This window comes from Mesoplodon mirus (genome assembly GCF_964341445.2).
Source record: "Mesoplodon mirus genome assembly, chromosome: 4".
Classification (NCBI taxonomy): domain Eukaryota; kingdom Metazoa; phylum Chordata; class Mammalia; order Artiodactyla; family Ziphiidae; genus Mesoplodon; species Mesoplodon mirus.
This window is the reverse complement of record NC_138979.1, coordinates 105,371,392-105,387,548: the sequence shown is the minus strand read 5'-3', so window position 1 is coordinate 105,387,548 and position 16,157 is coordinate 105,371,392. Positions and strand designations below refer to the sequence as shown.

The following is a 16,157-nucleotide window of genomic DNA, read 5'->3' as shown; positions in this document are numbered from 1 at the left end:
TCCTTAAAAAACTAAAAATAGAGTTACCACATGGTCCAGCAAGCCCACTCCTGGACATATATACAGAAAAGCCAAAAACTCTAATTAGAAAAGATACATGCACCCCAATGTACACAGCAGCACTATTCACAACTGCCAAAACATGCAAACAACCTAAATGTCCATCGACAGATGAATGGATAAAGAAGATGTGGTACATATATACAATTAAATACTACTCGGGCATTAAAAAGAATGAAATAATGCCATTTACAGCAACATGGATGGACCTAGAGATTATCATACTAAGTGAAGTAAGTCAGAAAGAGAAAGACAAATACCATATGATATCACTTATATGTGGAATTTAAAATGTGACACAAATGAACTTATCTACGAAACAGAAACAGACTCACAGACATAGAGAACAGGCTTCTGGCTGCCAAAGTGGGGGAGAGGGATGGATTGGGAGTTTGGGGATTAGCAGATGCAAACTATTATATATAGAATGGGTAAACAACAAGGTCCTACTGTACAGCACAGGGAACTATATTCAATATCCTGTAATAAACCATAATGGAAAAGGATATAAAAAAGATTGTGGGGCTTCCCTGGTGGTGCAGTGGTTGAGAATCTGCCTGCTAATGCAGGGGACACGGGTTTGAGCCCTGGTCTGGGAGGATCCCACATGCCACGGAGAAACTAGGTCCGTGAGCCACAACTACTGAGCCTGCGCGTCTGGAGCTTGTGCTCCGCAACAAGAGAGGCCGCAACAGTGAGAGGCCCGCGCGCTGCGATGAAGAGTGGCCCCCACTTGCCACAACTAGAGAACACCCTCGCACAGAAACGAAGACCCAACACAGCAAAAATAAATTAATTAATTAATAAACTCCTACCCCCAACATCTAAAAAAAAAAAAAAAAGAAAGATTGTATATATGTATAACTGAATCACTTTGCTGTACAGCAGAAATTAACACAACATTGTTAATTAACTATGCTTCATTAAAATGAATTTTTTTTAAATTTACTGTGTAACACAGGGAACATTTGTGTCCACCTAGAGGGGTGGGATCGGGAGGGTGGGAGGGGGATGCAAGAGGGAGGAGATACGGGGATATATGTATATGTATAGCTGATTCACTTTGTTATACAGCAGAAACTAACATACCATTGTAAAGCAATTATACTCCAATAAAGATGTTAAAAAAAAACACAGGGAACAATACTCAAGATCTTGTAATAACCTATAATGGAAAATAATCTGAACAAAAATTATCACTGTGCTGTACACCTGAAACTAACACAATACTGTAAATCAACTGTACTTCAACTGTTTAAAAAGTGCTCATTAAGTCATAAATGTGTAATGAAAACAGCAACAAAAATACTAGAATTCACAATAATATTTTAAATATAAACAGTGAACCTCATTCTACTATAGAAATACGAATATACAATGAGGATGATTTCACACAAGTGAAGGAGGTCCAGTCAACTGCCAAGGAATATCTAAGAATTAGATTATATTGGACAATTATTCCATTTCTAAGTGTGTTCCTGTCATAAACCCTTATCAAAGAGTGGCTTGAAGTAGTCAAAACTTTCACATCATTTCAAATTGAATTTCAAAAATTGCACAGCAACCTCCCTACCAAACATCCTAAATTTTTCCAAAACAAGTACAAAATAATGCTTTCCAGTATGAAATTGGCTCATTCTGTCACTAAGGACAGAAAATAGCCCAAAACTACAGAAGCATTACTCCAAGTTGCATTCCTCATACAAAACAAATGAAAATTACTCTATTTTCAAAAAACCCATAAACCAGCCACCAGCTTAATGACAAATAAAATTCTCAGAGGAAAATTGGACTATGCAAGTATTGGCAAATTTATTAATGCCTCTGTTGGGCATCACACATCAATGGCATGCAACATGGAAGAATAATTTTAATCACATGCACACTAGTATGTATTTTGTTTCACTGGTGAAATCAATGATGCACAGACTAGGCATATCAATTAGCACATGAGTAGAACATATTTGAGAAAGAAGTACTTAAAAACTCTTGGTTCTGTCTCTTACCAAAAACCCCATCAATAAAAGAGTTTTTCATTGAATTAACATTTATTTTTGCAAGCTGTTATGAACATTGGAAAAGGTGCCTTAGGATCAGTACTGATAGAATAAACAGCTATGTTTCCACTGAGGGACATAAATAAAAGTGCTACACAAATAAAAGAAGTTTTACCTTTATGCCAAAACACCCACAGCTTTATTCACTACAAAGGATGACACAAAACAATATGCCTCCTCATCTTAACCCAGGGTTGTAGGAAATATCAACAGTTTAAAATGTGAGTATAATCAAATGACAGTCACTGTGCATTTGTCTTCTCAGCATGTTCTGCAAAGAAATGGGCAGAGAACCCTAGACCAGTTGTTCCCCCCCAGAAGTACTCTGGCTGTCAAGGGCACTCACACCACCTTGTGAACTGAGGAACGAAACTAAAGCATTCCTGTTCCATGCAGATAACGTAAGCAAGGAGCAGCTCCATGGTTTCAAGCGGCAGCAGTGTAGTTAGTTACTTGATTTTCCTGATCCTCTCATTCAGTAACAAAACATGTTTATTTTGAATACTGAGAATAAACTTTAGAGATTCTTTGAGAAGACTGAAGGGCAAATTTGAGGAAAATGTCCTCGTAGACTTGTAGACTTAGCATCTGATGAAACACTGGCTCTATTCTTCAGGTGAAAAATCACACCATCAATTCTGGACATAGGTTCAATTTGAATCATCCAACTTTCTGAACTGACAGTTATCACACGCTTGCTGCCACTCCTGACAAACTCTAATTATGAAATATTTTCTATTTTAGTAAAATAAGGAGAAAGAACAAAAATCACTGGATATGAAACCAATCATCTTGCTAAATATTAGATATTAAATTGCAAATAATATCTTTCACTGATATAAGGAAAACATTTACTATTAATTTTTCAAGCTTTTTCGGTCAGCTTAACATACATTTATTACTTATCTGCTAAGAAGCATGGGATTTTTTTGTTGTTGTTCTTTAGGGATTTTTTTTTTTTTTTTTTTTTTTTTTTTCCGTATGCGGGCCTCTCACTGTTGTGGCCTCTCCTGTTGCGGAGCACAGGCTCCGGACGTGCAGGCTCAGCGGCCATGGCTCACAGGCCTAGCCGCTCCGCGGCATGTGGGATCTTCCCGGACCGGGGCACGAACCCGTGTCCCCTGCATCAGCAGGCGGACTCTCAACCACTGCGCCACCAGGGAAGCCCTTTGGGGATTAAGTGAAAAAAATTTTTTTTAATTGAAGTATAGTTGATGTACAATATTATATGAGTTACAGGTGTACAACATAGTGATTCACAATTTTAAAGATTATACTCCATTTATAGTTATTATAAAATATTGCCTATATTCCCTGTGTTGTACAATATATCCTCATAGCTTATTTATTTTATACATAATAGTCTGTACCTCATAATCCTCTACCCCTGCCTTGCCTCTCCTCCCTTCCCTCTCCCCACTGGTAACCACTAGCTTGTTCTCTGTACCTGTGAGTCTGTTTCTTTTTTGTTATATTCACTAGTTTGTTTTATTTTTTTAGAGTCCACATATAAGTGATATCATACAGTAATTATCTTTCTCTGACTTATTTCACTTAGCATAATAACTTGCAACTCCATCCACGTTGTTCCAAATGGCAATATTTCATTCTTTTCTATGGCAGAGTAATATTCCATATATATATATGTATATGGCCATCTTCTTTGTCCATTCATCTGTTGATGGACACTTAGGTTGCTTCCCTATCTTGGCAATCATAAATGATGCTGTTATGAACATTGGGGTGCATGTATCTTTTCAAATTAGTGTTTTCATTTTTTTCGGATATATACCCAGGAGTGGAATTGTTGGATCATATGGTAGCTCTATTTTTAGTTTTGTGAGGAACCTCCATACTGTTTCCCAAGTGGCTGCACCAGTTTATATTACCACCAACAGTGTAGGAGGGTTCCCTTTTCTCCACATCCTTGCCAACATTTGTTATTTGTGTTCTTTTTCATGAGAGCCTTTCTGACAGGTGTGAGGCAATATCTCATTGTGGTTTTAATTTACATTTCTCTGATGATTAATGATGTTGAGGCATATTTTCACGTGCCTTTTGGTCATCTGAATGTTCTCTTTGGGAAAATGTCTATTCAGGTCTTCTACCCTTTTTTTTTTTTTTTTTGGCTGTTCCCCGTGGCTTGTGGGATCTTAGTTCCCCGACCAGGGATCGAACCCAAGCCCTCAGCCGTGAAAGCATGGAGTCCTAACCACTGGACTGCCAGGGAATTCCCTTCTGCCCATTTTTTAATTGGGTTGTAATTTTTTTTTGACGTTGAGTTGTATATTTTGGATATTAACCCCTTATCTTTTGGTCATATAATTTGCAAATATTTTCTCCGATTCAGTAGGTTGTCTTTTTGTTTTGTTGATGGTTTCCCTTGCATGTCAAAAGCTTCTAAGTTTAATTAGGTCCCATTTGTTTGTTTTTGCTTTTATTTACTTTAGGAGACAGATCCAAAAAAATATTGCTATGATTTATGTCCAAGAGTGTTCTGCCAATGTTTTCCTCTAGGAATTTTATGGTTTCTGGTCTTGCATTTAGGCCTTTAATCCATTTTTAGTTTATTTTTGTATATGGTGTTAGAGAGTGTTCTAATTTCATTTATTTACATGTAGCTGTCCAGTTCTCCCAGCACTGCTTTGAAGAGACTGTCTTTTCTCCAATGTATATTCTTGCCTCCTTTGTTGTAGATTCATCGGTCACAAGTGCATGCGTTTATTTCTGGGGTCTCTAGCCTCTTCTATGGATCTATGTGTCTATTTTTGTGAAACAGTTTTTATTAAATTTTTTTGAACTTTTCAGTTTACCTCAAATTATGGTGCACTCATTCTCAAAGCACCCTCTACATGGTCTGTAGTTGCTAAAAGTTTGAGAAACATCACATTGGCATATAAATAAATACCATGGACAACATTTTTGTGATTCTTGGGAAATTTTCCTCTTCATAAGCCTAAAGGTCTTGAAACATTCACCATGTAATTATTTTTGAAATTAATTTATTAATTAATTTATTTATTTTTGGCTGCATTGGGTCTTTGTTGCTGCTCACAGGCTTTCTCTAGTTGTGGTGGGCAGGGACTACTCTTTGTTGTGGTGCATAGGCTTCTCATTGCGGTGGCTTGTCTTGTTGCAGAGCACAGGCTCTAGGTGTGTGGGCTTCAGTAGTTGTGGCACGTGGGCTCAGCAGTTGTGGCTCACGGGCTCTAGAGTGTAGGCTCAGTAGTTGTGGCGCACGGGCTTAGTTGCTCCATGGCATGTGGGATCTTCCCGGACCAGGGCTCGAACCCATGTCCCCTAGGTTGATAGGTGGATTCTTAACCACTGCGCCACCAGGGAAGTCCCTCACAATGTAATTATTTTCCTTTCTTGTCCTAAACAAATGGAATTAGCGATCTATAATTCTCATTTATTTTTCTTATGTAAATAAAAGTAAGATCCAGAAGATATATTATACAAATAATGACAAGAAAAGAGAATGTGTCATGGCTGCAAAGTTCCTATGATAAATCTTTGTTCACAAATATGGTTATTTGCTATTTAATGGGTCCATTAGAGACAACCTGCTCTTTGGAACTGCCTCAAATAAGGTATCAGATCTGTGCTCAAATACCCTCCTGGACCACCTTCTGAGCCCCAGAGTATGAAGTAAAAGAGGTCCAAATACCTCCCACTCTTGGAAGCAGTCACCAGGTCATGTGCACAGAGCTTACTCGAGGGTCATATGCAAACCCCTCATGGCCCACCCCCTTAAGACAAGGAAGTCACACTAAGTGTTGGTTCCTGACTGCTCTGACTTTGATGTAATCCTCCTTCAGCAAAGAGCTATAAACAGTGTGGATAACACCTGACTGTTGCTAGGCACTGCCTTAGGTAGAGCAACGTTTTGGTAAGTTTTTGTATCTTGGTGCCCTGCAACTTCCACCAAAGTAACCCTAGCAGAGATTGCAGTCTCTCCACATCTAAAATTTCCAACCCTACGTAATAAGGTGAACTGTCCATTAGCTTAGACCATAATTACAAATACCGTGTATAGTGGGAATTCCCCGGCGGTCCAGTGGTTAGGACTCCACGCTTCCATTGCAGGGGTCACAGGTTCGATCCCTGGTTGGGGGACTAAGATCCTGCAAGCCACATGGCATGGCCTAAATAAATAAATAAACACTGATTTCCTTGGCCCATCTGTAATTTTAAAATATATATATATATAAATACCGTGTATAAGGACCACCTAACCAGCAGTTTCCCAAAGTTTTACAGGACTTTATATAACAGAAATCCAACCACAACAGCTTAAACTAAGAAAGGGTTGTTCCTCCCATGTAACCCAAAGTCCAGAAGAGGATGGGGTGGCTGCTCAGAGAAGTCATCAAGGCAAGGGCCCAGCTTCTAACTTCCTACTCTGCCATTCTTAGCATGTGGCTTATGTCACCAGAGCTGTAAGATGATTATTCCCTTCCCAGGTGTGGGACTCATACTCTAGATAGAAAGGGAGAAAGGCCTAGGCCAAGGGCAAAGGCATGTCCCAGCTTAACCTGTCCCTTTTCACCAGAAAAAATAAAAATAAAAAATTCCCAGAGCTCCATCCAGTAAACATCCACTCGCTGGTCAGACCTGGGTTACCTGGGCACCCCTACCTGCAAGGGAATCTGGAAGGTATTTTTATCTGGGCACTCTGTTGCCCTAAACAAAATCGGGGTCTTTTAAGAAAGGAATAAATAATAAAAGCATAGATACTGAATAGGGAACAGGCAGTGGCTGCCACCTGATCAAGAACACTTTATGTTTTGCTCGTTTCACAGGTCAAAAGCCATTGACTCAAACCTCAAACTGACTATTAACTACAGACATTTTTCTCCTCCAAGAAACAGCTCTAAGTTCCTGATCCTTTACTATCAAATTTACTCTTCATGACTGATTTATGTTACCATGCTCCCCCAAAGAGATTGACCACACTCTAGAATACATCACATTAGTAACAATCACAAAGATTCACTGGCTTGGGGGCTTCCCTGGTGGCGCAGTGGTTGAGAGTCCGCCTGCCGATGCAGGGGACACGGGTTCGTGCCTCGGTCCGGGAGGATCCCACATGCCGCGGAGCAGCTGGGCCCGTGAGCCATGGCCGCTGAGCCTGCGCGTCCAGGGCCTGTGCTCTGCAATGGGAGAGGCCACAACAGTGAGAGGCCTGCGTACCACAAAAAAAAAAAAAAAAAAAAGATTCACTGGCTCATCAGCACCCTCTGAAGGAACTGAGCAAACCCTCTAGCTTTGCTCTGTTTGTTGTATGTTCTTTCTTGCTGATTCCACAGTAAGAATGGGTCTGTGCCCTTTTTTAAAGCCAGGATGTCTCCAAAGCAAATCAGGTAAAGAGGAGTAAGGAGGAGGAATGGGAATGCAAAAAGAAAAAAAATGGTCATGAAGAACCTAGGGGCAAGACGGGAATAAAGATGCAGACCTACTAGAGAATGGACTTGAGGATACGGGGAGGGGGAAGGGTAAGCTGTGACAAAGTGAGAGAGTGGCATGGACATATATACGCTACCAAACATAAAACAGATAGCTAGTGGGAAGCAGCCGCATAGCACAGGGAGATCAGCTTGGTGCTTTGTGACCACCTAGAGGTGTGGGATAGGGAGGGTGGAAGGGAGGGAGATGCAAGAGGGGAGAGATATGGGGACATATGTATATGTATAACTGATTCACTTTGTTATAAAGCAGAAACACACCATTGTAAAGCAATTATACTCCAATAAAGATGTTAAAAAAAAAAAAAGCAAAGCTGCCCCCACCTCCTTGCTCCAAGGCAGCTGCTCCTGCCCATTAATTGAATCACCTGTCGGCATACAAAGTAAATTAGAGACAAGGCTTCCAATTCATTAACTATGGCACAACTACCACAGGACTTCGTAATTACAACACACCTGCCCTCCCAGGCACTGAGGGCGGTCCCCTGGCCTACATTATCAGCCAAGCACTGTCCCTGCCTTCTAGGAAACGAGTGCTCAGTGATATAGAACAAGACGCTGAGAGGAAGACACAATTTCTCCAAGTCTCAGACTGAGTACATAATTCAACACAACGCCCCTGCTTTCACGGGGGAATGCTAAATAACGTGTCTTTAGAAATGGGAATCTTGTCTGCCAAGAACTGTGAGACAGCACAGAACTTGACAGGAACACTTCCCTCCTGCTGGGAAGCAGCCCAGTGAAGGAAAGAACACTCACCTAGAAGTGGCAAGACCTGGGGGCTTGCTGCAGCCCGACACGCCTGGATAAGTCACCTCATCTCCCCACATCTTGATTTTCACATCTATAAAATGATGGCATTGGACACAATTAAAGATATCTGTGTTGTTTTCCCTCAGCAGCGGGCCAAGGGTCAGAAACATCGAAGCATGGGGATGAATGATTTTTTAAATTTTTTAAAACTTAGTAAAGTTGAGAGAAGCCATACTCGGCACACAAACATTAGAATGACAGAGCATGGGTCAAGGGCACAAAATGTCTTTACTCACACTGATCTCCTTTTTGTCAACCATCATGCAAATGTCCATAACATAATGTTAGCAGAATTAAACTTTAGCAGCTGAAAACAAGATAATTATGTTCACCTTCAGCTGTAATGGCTAATTGACCTGGGCCTGCTAGTAGCAGCGTGTCACATAATGGTGATCCTTGGGAAGGGGCTTTGTCCCTATTGGCCTACCAAATGGTGTGGGTATCCTAATTTAAACAGAAAAATAAGGCACCAAACCTTTCCCAGGCTAACCTGCAGCTTTTGTTCCAATGGGATACAGGTTGGACCCCAGGGAAACTCCAAGGTTATTTCCTAACAGTCTCTGAGTCTAAACCAGTGGTTCTCAAACTTTAGTGTACCTATGAGTCACCTGAGAAACTTATTAAATATGAAAATTCCTAAGTCCCACTCCAGAGACTCTGGTTCAGTAGATTTGGGGCACATCATCACAGGAATGGGTATTTTAGAGAAGCACCAGAAGGCAACTGTGATATAGGTAATCCAAAATCCATAGTTGAAGACACGCTGGTCATTCCAAAATAGCTGGGAGGGGTCCTTGTACTAGAAAAGGGCCTGAGTTTCTTTTGTTTGGCTAAAAATCACACAGTCAAGAATTAAATTCCAAACCAGCATGAAGAATATGTAGGTCCTTGCTTCTAAGGAAGATGGACATGGCCTGGCCATGAACGGAACAATGCATATTCCAGACAAACACAGAGAGGTGACTGGTCCACAACCTACCTTTGCTGGAATGATGACGCTAAGACAGTAGCATCATTAGACACTGTGTGTGAGTGAATCATTCATTCAACAGGTGAAAAACAGCATGGGCAGAAGTCCTGGAGAGCCCTGCAGCCCAAGCAGGACTTACACAGCATCATACAGTTAATTTCCTAAAAAGTTTGTCTCTTTTCTTTCTGCTTTTGCTTATCTCAAGTTTTTGAGTTTCCCGAGGAGGTCCTACCTTCCTAGATAAAAATCTCACTCCCTCAAATCTCAGCGCCTATCAGTAAGCCTGGCTCAATGATTCTCAATAGGAAAGATTTGAGGTTCTTCACCAAGTATCCTAACTCCTTTTCCAAAGGAGCATGTATGTCATGCTTCTCTCTGAGCTCTGCCATCAGCAGCTTCTCCAATGCCTTTCTTACCCCTCTTGAGGATGTAGAGCTTTGCAATTCTTTGACAAGATTTCGGTTGTCAGAATCTTGTCCACTGTATAAGCTTCCAGCTCATTAACTTTTTTTTTTCCTTTGGCCACGCCATGCGGCATGTGGGATCTTAGTTCCCTGACCAGGGATCAAACCCATGCTCCCTGCACTGGAAGCGCAGAGTCCTAACCACTGGACCACCAGGGAAGTCCCCCGAGCTCATTAATTTTTAATGAGGGAGGTAATGGCTTGTAATTAAGTCACCTCCTCTGGATTAGTTAGGGAACTGGAACTCTAAGCAAGACCCTTATCTTCTCTGCCCTTTAATTCCCACCCCTTGTGGCACACTGCTAACGCTCCTGGCGTTGTGATGTTTAGGGTCTCCCACTCCAAGGAAGAGACGATTCAGAGAGCAATTCTATCTCCTTCACAATCCATGCCTTGCACCCAGGAAAAATAAAATGAGCCCATTCTATTTTCCTCATTTAATAAATAAGTGTTATGGGACCTTGACTCAAATTGTCCCCAAATATGAAAATGCTAGGGTCTCAAAAAGTTGAAATTGGAAACTTCTGAAAACATTTCACTGGGATATAAGTTCCATAAAGGCAGGGACTTCATTTGGTTCATTCTTACATTCCCAGTACCTAGAGCACCGCATGCCATACAGCAGGTGGACAAATAACACTCAAAAGAGCTGCCCTCAATATCTCCATAGACCTTCCATGGGCTGGGCCTAAGGCACATCCCCTCAGTCCTGCATTTACAGTGGCAAGCAGGAGCCTGCTCCCAGCTCAGGAGAGCTGAAAGTACACATTTCTTCCCAGTTCCACTTCAGTGAGGTTACATTGGTAGCTTGAAATTCACCGTGGTGGAAATATCTACATCATGAAAATTGGCAAATACAACAAATCAAGGCTTTTTTCCTAGAGAGAGCTGGTTGTTAAACATTTACCAGCATACCACTGCCCTTAAGACCTATAACATCTCTTGTCGGTGAATATAAAGGCCAGAAAAAATGAAGCTCAGTTTTTGGCAGCTCCAGTCTAGAAAATAAAGCAATATTTGTCAACTTATTTTGTAAAAGAATCAATTCACACCAGTCCCTGATTCGGGTTCCTTGCGGGTCTCTACAGAAGAGACTGCACTGAAAACTGAAGGGGCTCCTCTGTGAGGCCGTTTCCCATCTGCAGAAGGTTACAGTTAACGAGGGTTAATTGAGCAAAGAAAAATTCTGACAACAGGGGTGAAGGGAAGACAGGAGATGAGCCTCGGGCCCAGCCCACTGAGAACCTATGGAGACGCCGAACATAAAGCTCTTCTGAGCTGAGCAGTATGGAATCATACACACTGATTTTGACTCTAAATTATGCTTTCTATTATATTTTCAAACATGTTTATAGCATTTACTATGTGCCAGGCACTAGTCAGTTTGCTTAGCAAATGTTTACGCATGATTTTAGCTGCAAGTACCACACATAAGTGTTCACTAGACAAAAGAAACTCTTCTGATTCCCCCACCTTTAGCTCATGAAAAAGCAGAAACACACATCTACTCACCACCCACTTAATGGCTCTGGGCTTGCTCATGGTAAGAAACCTGGAGCTGAGGTCCACCTGACCATGGATGATTTGTGTTTGAATGGATTTCCTCAGGGGTCACAGATTAAATTTGGCACCGTGGTATATGTCCCTTCAATTTTACAACTGTGGAGTTTAGTGGAAAAAGGCAGAAGCCAAGGAGGAGGAAGCAGTCAGTGTTGCCGTAGGCCTTCTTTTTTTTTTTTTTTTTTTTGCGGTATGTGGGCCTCTCACTGTTGTGGCCTCTCCCGTTGCGGAGGACAGGCTCCAGATGCGCAGGCTCAGCGGCCATGGCTCACGGGCCCAGCCGCTCCACGGCATATGGGATCCTCCCGGACTGGGGCACAAACCCGCATCCCCTGCATTGGCAGGCGGACTCTCAACCACTGTGCCACCAGGGAGGCCCTAGGCCTTCTTTTTTGAACAGCTAGAAGACTATATTAGGAAGCCTCTTAAATCTTTTCCAGCTATGTAACAATGATGATAATAAAGATAAAACAAACTACAAGGACTTCCCTGGTGGCACAGTGGTTAAGAATCTGCCTGCCAATGCAGGGGACACGGGTTGGATCCCTGTTCCAGGAAGATCCCACATGCCGTGGAGCAACTAAGCCCGTGCGCCACAACTACTGAGCCTGTGCTCTAGAGCCCGTGAGCCACAACTACTGAAGCCCGTGTGCCACAACTGCTTAAGCCCGCACACCTAGAGCCTGTGCTCCTCAACAAGAGAAGCCACCGCAGTGAGAAGCCTGCGCACTGAAATGAAGAGTAGCCCCCACTCGCCACAACTAGAGAAAGCCCGTGCGCAGCAGTGAAGACCCGATGCAGCCAAAAATAAATAAAATAAATTTTTTAAAAAATTAAGAAAAAGAAAACATCTCAGGGACACTGGTGGACTGAGAAGTCCAGACTGGTGACAGGTGGGTGGAATTTCAAGGCCTTAATTATTGAGGTATCAAATAAGAAGTCCCAGAAAAAGGTGGAGCCCAGCATGAATGAAAGGGCTGAAAGCAAAAGAAGCCCAAAACACTAGGGATGGCATATGACACATCCCCATAAGATGGTACATACTGTCTAAATTTTTTATTTCATTTCAATCTCAAAGTTTTGTGATTTTTTTTTTAATTCTGCATAGTACAAATAGAAGGATGATTTAGTGTTTTCCAGTTTAGGTAACTTCAGACAGTTCTATCATATTTCTGACTGCCAACTATTCCAGCTGAACCTCCATATGGACATATTAGGTTAAGAGACAGAGAAGGAGCACCTAAAGATAAGGGGAAGTACTCACATAACCCCACCACTACTTTTTTTTTTTAATGGAATGGAAACAGACGGGGTTATTTATTTATTTATTTATTTATTTTTGCGGTACGCGGGCCTTTCACTGTTGTGGCCTCTCCCGTTGCGGAGCACAGGCTCCGGACGCGCAGGCTCAGTGGCCATGGCTCATGGGCCCAGCCGCTCCACGGCATGTGGGATCCTCCCGGACCGGGGCACGAACCCATGTCCCCTGCATCAGCAGGCAGACTCTCAACCACTGCGCCACCAGGGAAGCCCCCTCTTGGCTTTTTGAATAAAAAACTTAGTTATTACTTATAGGATATGGATTGAGATAGAGACGCAGGGGCAGAATTAGGAAACCAGACTATCTCATTCATAAAATTTTCAGGTAAGTTTATCTATGTCAGATTTGAGAAGAGGCCCTGCCTATTCATATCTAGAGTATCTATTTTTTCCACATTACCCTCAGACCTTAAACAACACTAGCTATTAAACGATGAATAGAACTGGTACCAATAACTCCAAAGTTAAATTCCTAATTCCTCCCCATCCCAACCACTCTCTTTGCAAGAATAAGTTGGCTGAAGGCAATGTTACTACTCCCCTAGGAGGAGAAAAACAAGTCTTCTAATGACCCGAGCACTGACTTTAAATAACCAGTCTTCCCCCTTCATCCTCCTAACATCTACTCTCATTGGTCAGCTCCCAGGGCTATAACCTGGGAGTTAACCTGCATGATGCCCTACTGTCATCCCCACAGACACTAAGAAGTTGGCTGGGCATCCCTTAGATGAATGTTAAAGTGTGAAGCACCTGCATCAAAATCATATAGAGCACTTTTTAAAAAGACAGACTCTAAGACCCCAGGCCAAACCCACTGAAACAGAATTTCTGATGGTGAAACTCAGGAACCTGCATTTTTAACAAGTGATTTTTATGCCTACTAGGTTTAAGAATCTCTGCCTCACAATGACAATCACAAAGAGAGGCAAAGTGATTTACCAAGTCAACCCATTGCTCAACAGCAGGGCCAGGCTAGAACCCACCCTTCCTGAGCACCTGGTGTGAGCCTCACCAACTAGAGCCCATTGACCAGTTACTAACAAGAAAAACGATTTGGCGCTCTACAGAGAAAGTCCCATGCAATCTTAACAATAACAGCATCCCACAGAGAAATAGCCCTCTAGTCCTTAATTCTGCCTTTCACGTGGCAGAGCCAGAAAGCTTCATTTTAGGGCTTCTAATAATTTGTAGAATCATCTCTGCTAAAGATTTGCAGCCTTGGGAGAAGGTCACAGAAACAACAGGACAAATACAAAAGGTGCTATTTTCATCAATCAGTGAGAGGGTCTGGAAACTGAAATTTGATTATTTTGTCTCTGCTTGAGTCTCTCTTGAACTCTGTGTTCCTGGAAATTACATTCACACTCAGGTTGACTTCAGAGAGTTATTCTTTCCTTTTCATTTATCAGGTTTCGGAAGTGTTTTTTGTCCTCAGACACTGCACAGGAAGCCCCCACAAAAAATAGCTGTAATTAAAGGTGTAAATGAGCACACACAGGGATGCTCAGGGAGCCAGGGAGTAAATATCAAAAACCCTCTAATACGGGGCAGAGGTGTCCTCAAGCATTCTCACTCAGAAAATACGAAGTCACTCGTAATACAAGGCACTTTCTCAATTACTTTATTTGGAACAAGTAAAACATTATTTTACTTGGACTTTCATAATGACCTGAAATTACCCCAGTCAATGTTACTTTAGGCTTCTTGTAAAGGTCATCTGATGAAATAATTTTTAAAGGAGACAACGGTATCATTCAACATTCCTGGGAGTGTGAACACACAACTGCAAGTTTCATAAGCTCTCATTAAAAAGCCACATATGTCGGGCTTCCCTGGTGGCGCAGTGGTTGAGAGTCCACCTGCCGATGCAGGGGACACGGGTTCGTGCCCCGGTCCGGGAGGATCCCACATGCCATGGAGCGGCTGGGCCCATGAGCCATGGCCGCTGAGCCTGCACGTCCGGAGCCTGTGCTCTGCAACGGGAGAGGCCACAACAGTGAGAGGCCCATGTACCGCAAAAAAAAAAAAAAGAAAAAAAGAAGCCACATATGTCTATGTCATGGAGTTTGTGAATGGCAACCAGACAAATAGGGAGAAAAAAATGCCCAAAAGAAATCAGAATGGGGCTTCCCTGGTGGCACAATGGTTAAGAATCCGCCTGCCAATGCAGGGGACATGGGTTCGAGTCCTGGTCCGGGAAGATCCCACATGCTGCAGAGCAACTAAGCCCGTGTGGCACAACTACTGAGCCTGTGTTCTAGAGCCCACAAGCCGCAACTACTGAGCCCGAGTGCCACAACTACTGAAGCCCACACACCTAGAGCCCGTGCTCCACAACAAGAGAAGCCACCACAATGAGAAGCCCGTGCACTGCGGTGAAGAGTGGCCCCCGCTCACTGCAACTAGAGAAAGCCTGCATGCAGCATTGAAGCCCCAACGCAGCCATAAATAAATAAATAAATAAATAAATAAGAATGGTTACTTGTGGCTTATGTTGAAATTTCAGTGCAAGCCAAAAAACAAAAACAAAAAAAAAACCAATGAGGCTGTGTCTCTCTTACACAGCTTGGAAGTGATGATGGGCCCTGAAAAACTGTATGAGGTGGCTCTAAAATGCTTCCCGCAAAAGCAGTTGCTGATATCAAAGAGGTATGTGGAGAATTTGAACAAAGTTGCTTCATGAATTTTAATTAGGAAAAACAGCATTTCTAAATTAACATACTATTTTCTCATTGGAATTGGAAAATTCTATCAAGACATCAAGATACAATAGATAGAGAATACCAAAGTAAGGTGTCAGATCAAGATGCAAATTTTTCAAAGTTATGGTCAAGTGGTTATAATACTTGAATCCTCACCCACCTGGAAGATATAAAAGAATAGACGGAGAGCTGTGGGTGGGCACTGAGTCCTATCCACCCAGGCGAGAAGGGGAGGGGTGACCATCTCTCCCCTCAACCCTAGTAAGGGGCTTCAACAAGCCCATGAAGACAGCTTGATGTGTGTCCCCTGCAACTGAGGTTCACAGAGAATTGTGACTGGCTCCTGTCTGAGAAACCTACAGGGCAAGAGATGGGCTGATGAGTTGCTCAAAGAAGAGGCTAGAGCAGGCAGCCGGCACTTCCAGAATTTGTTGGGGCCAAGAATCCATATGTGTTCCATTGGATCAGATGTGGGCCACAGTGTACGAGCAATGGCAAAGGGTCAGGTCATGGCTTGTCCAAGAGGGTCACCTGCAGGGGCAAACAGCCCTCAGCAAAAAGAAGCTGGAGGTCCAGCAGCATTCACAGGGGCTGAGGACAGAGTAACCTGCTAACCAAGAATATGGAAGGGCATCACAACCATCAAGGGACAGGTGACAGTCCAGAGAGCATGAAGCCACTTACAACAGGATTAGGCTTTCTGGCCTTTTCTGTCCCTGCTACATCTCCCCCCTCCACCTTTA

The 16,157-nt window shown here is 42.6% G+C and overlaps 1 protein-coding gene across 2 annotated transcripts in view; it reads right to left on the bottom strand.

Moving 5' to 3' along the window:
* GPR176 (G protein-coupled receptor 176) overlaps positions 1–16,157 on the bottom strand; it is a 99,171-nt gene that overhangs the window by 61,931 nt on the left and 21,083 nt on the right. Inside the window, exon 2 of one of the 2 annotated variants that reach the window (XM_082617913.1) lies at positions 8,345–8,429. The exons of the other annotated variant lie outside the window; for it this stretch is intronic. Within the exon in view, the coding sequence (XP_082474039.1) occupies positions 8,345–8,429 (85 nt within the window). The remainder of the gene's footprint in view (positions 1–8,344; positions 8,430–16,157) is intronic. 2 annotated transcript variants of the gene reach the window in all.